General features: G+C 44.3%; 1 protein-coding gene across 1 annotated transcript; it reads left to right on the top strand.

The window, feature by feature from the left end:
- Positions 1-833: 833 nt before the first annotated feature.
- LOC119429644 (protein APCDD1) lies at positions 834-1828 on the top strand (the record flags this gene model as incomplete). The annotated part of the gene is made up of 2 exons (XM_037697233.1): positions 834-1017; positions 1303-1828. Coding segments are annotated over 2 exons (710 nt in total), but the record flags the coding sequence as incomplete, so codon positions are not given.
- Positions 1829-2261: the final 433 nt, after the last annotated feature.

Raw genomic sequence — 2261 nt, 5'->3', positions numbered from 1 at the left:
GAAAGAAAGTCTCAGGATGGGTCAACCTGTATTTCTGGATTCAAATCAATGAAATGACAGTTTCTGTCCCAGGCATAAGGTCCTTAAGGTCAGGATTTGACCTCAGGCCTAGTTCACTACAAAACAAAACTTTCTGCTGTTTGAAATCTATTGTACATTTGCACCTTTTTAGATTTGCTAATTTTTACTTTTTGCTCCTGTTTTAATTGTAGCTACTGTTTAGCTTTTAGCTACTTTTAGCTGTTTTTTTTGGTCATTTAGCTACAGTTTTACTAATTTTAGTTTTACTATACTGTTCTGCACATATTAAGTTTTAGATATTTATTGAATCTAAACCTTTTGCTACTGTTTTGTTGCTTTAATCTTTTAGCTACTGTACTAATGAAAGCTTTTCATTATTCTGCAGCTGCAACAATAGCATTAGCTAATATCCTGATGCATGCATTAGCTAATGCTTTGCTAATTTAAACTCTTGCTGGTTCTTTCTTTTTAGTTACTGTTCCACTAAATGTAGCGTTTTGCAACTGTTTTGCTAATTTTAGCACTTGGCTAATGTTTAGCTGGTCTTAGCTTTTAGCTTCAGGTTTGTTTGTTTTTTTAGCCTTTTCGCCACAGTTTTCTTAATTTTAACCTTTCAGTGCTGTTCTGCCCATTTTAGCTATTTTGCCAGTTGAAACACTTGCTGGTTTGTTCTTTTAGCTACTGTTCTGCTAAATGTAGCATTTTGCAACTGTTTTGCTAGTTTTGGCTTTTAGCTGCAGTTTTGCAGGTTTTAAGGCAGACAAGACTCTAACCATTCCTAAAACTATATGTATTTAATTATTTTCCCTCAGTTTGGGCTGAAGGCTCCTCGTTGCACCACTCGCACGGCCACTTCGGCCATCTCTCTCTGAATAAATCCTTCGGCCGATCCTTCAGAGACTCTCAGTGCCAACACAAGCTGAAGCACCTTCATAACGGGGCCCGGATCACGGTGCAGATGCCTCCGAATGTGAAGGGCCACTGGGTGTCCACCAGGTGAGTTTGTTTCTCACTTGAACTGCAGCTTTGCAGAAAGATTACTTTCTTCAAACCGTGGAGGTGTAGCTTGAACATTCTGTTTAACACCTTAGAAACTACTCATTAGTACGTCTGCATGGTGTCTTTAAGACGCTACAAGTCAACATCAATGTCAAGCACAGACGTATCCTAGTAATCTCATTCTGTCTAAACCAAATCAGCAGTTCTGACCTTTGCTGTCAATCACAACATGGACTTAAAGTTACTTAAAGTTTATCTGCGTTTCTCTGTTCTTTGTTGCAGCTGTGAGGTGAGGTCCGGTCCAGAGTTTCTAACTCGTTCCTACAGGTTTTACCCCAACAACACCTTCCAGGCCCACCAGTTCTACTACGAGGACAACCACTGCACCAAACCCGCCTACGTGCTGCTCGTCCACGGCCGGCTGCGCTTACGACAGGCCTCCTGGATTATCCGGGGGGGCACGGAGGCAGAGTACCACGTCCATCACGTCCAGATAGTGTGTCACACGCCCACCGTGGCCACAGAGCTGAGCCAGAAGCTTAACCGCAGCTGCAGTGGGGCCGTGAGGGGCCCCTGGGAGCCCGGCGTGATCTACGACCTGTGGAACGAAGAGGGGGGCTACAACTGCTCCAAAGAGCTAAACTTCACCATGCACGAGCTGCAGCTGCTGCGGGTGGAGAAGCAGTACCTGCATCACAACCTGGATCACCTGGTGGAGGAGCTGTTTCTGGGAGACGTCCACACGGAGCCGCCGCAGAGGCTGTTCTACAAACCGTCCAGCTACCAGATGCCCCTGCAGAACGCCAAGGTGGGTCCAGTCTGTCCACCCACGAGTTTATCACCTGCTGCCAAAAGTGAAAGGTGAAAATGTTATAGGCCGTGTGTGTGTTACGTCATAAACCAGGTGACACAATTTAATGAAACTTTGAGAACACTGGATGTATGTCAGCAATTAATGTTTGACGTTTGTTACATTCAAGATGGCCACCGCAGCTGTCTAACCTTAGCAAACAAGAAATGGGGATAACGCTGTCACTTTTGCAGACATTAAGCTAAAATCTGGTGTGGTAGTAGCTGAAAGTTGTTAAAAACACATTTGACGAGTGCACAATGCATTTTTCATGAGGTTTGATGAAAACGGCCATGACTCCCAGCATGAGGTGACTTTAGTTTAAACCTCAGGTGTTTGAGGGTGATACACATTCTGAGTTCCACTTCCTGTCGCCTGTATCTCTGTTGTC

Source organism: Nematolebias whitei, unplaced genomic scaffold (genome assembly GCF_014905685.2).
Source record: "Nematolebias whitei isolate Nwh7 unplaced genomic scaffold, NemWhi1 Nwh_scaf_4440, whole genome shotgun sequence".
Lineage (NCBI taxonomy): Eukaryota > Metazoa > Chordata > Actinopteri > Cyprinodontiformes > Rivulidae > Nematolebias > Nematolebias whitei.
This window is presented reverse-complemented; position numbering and strand designations above follow the sequence as displayed.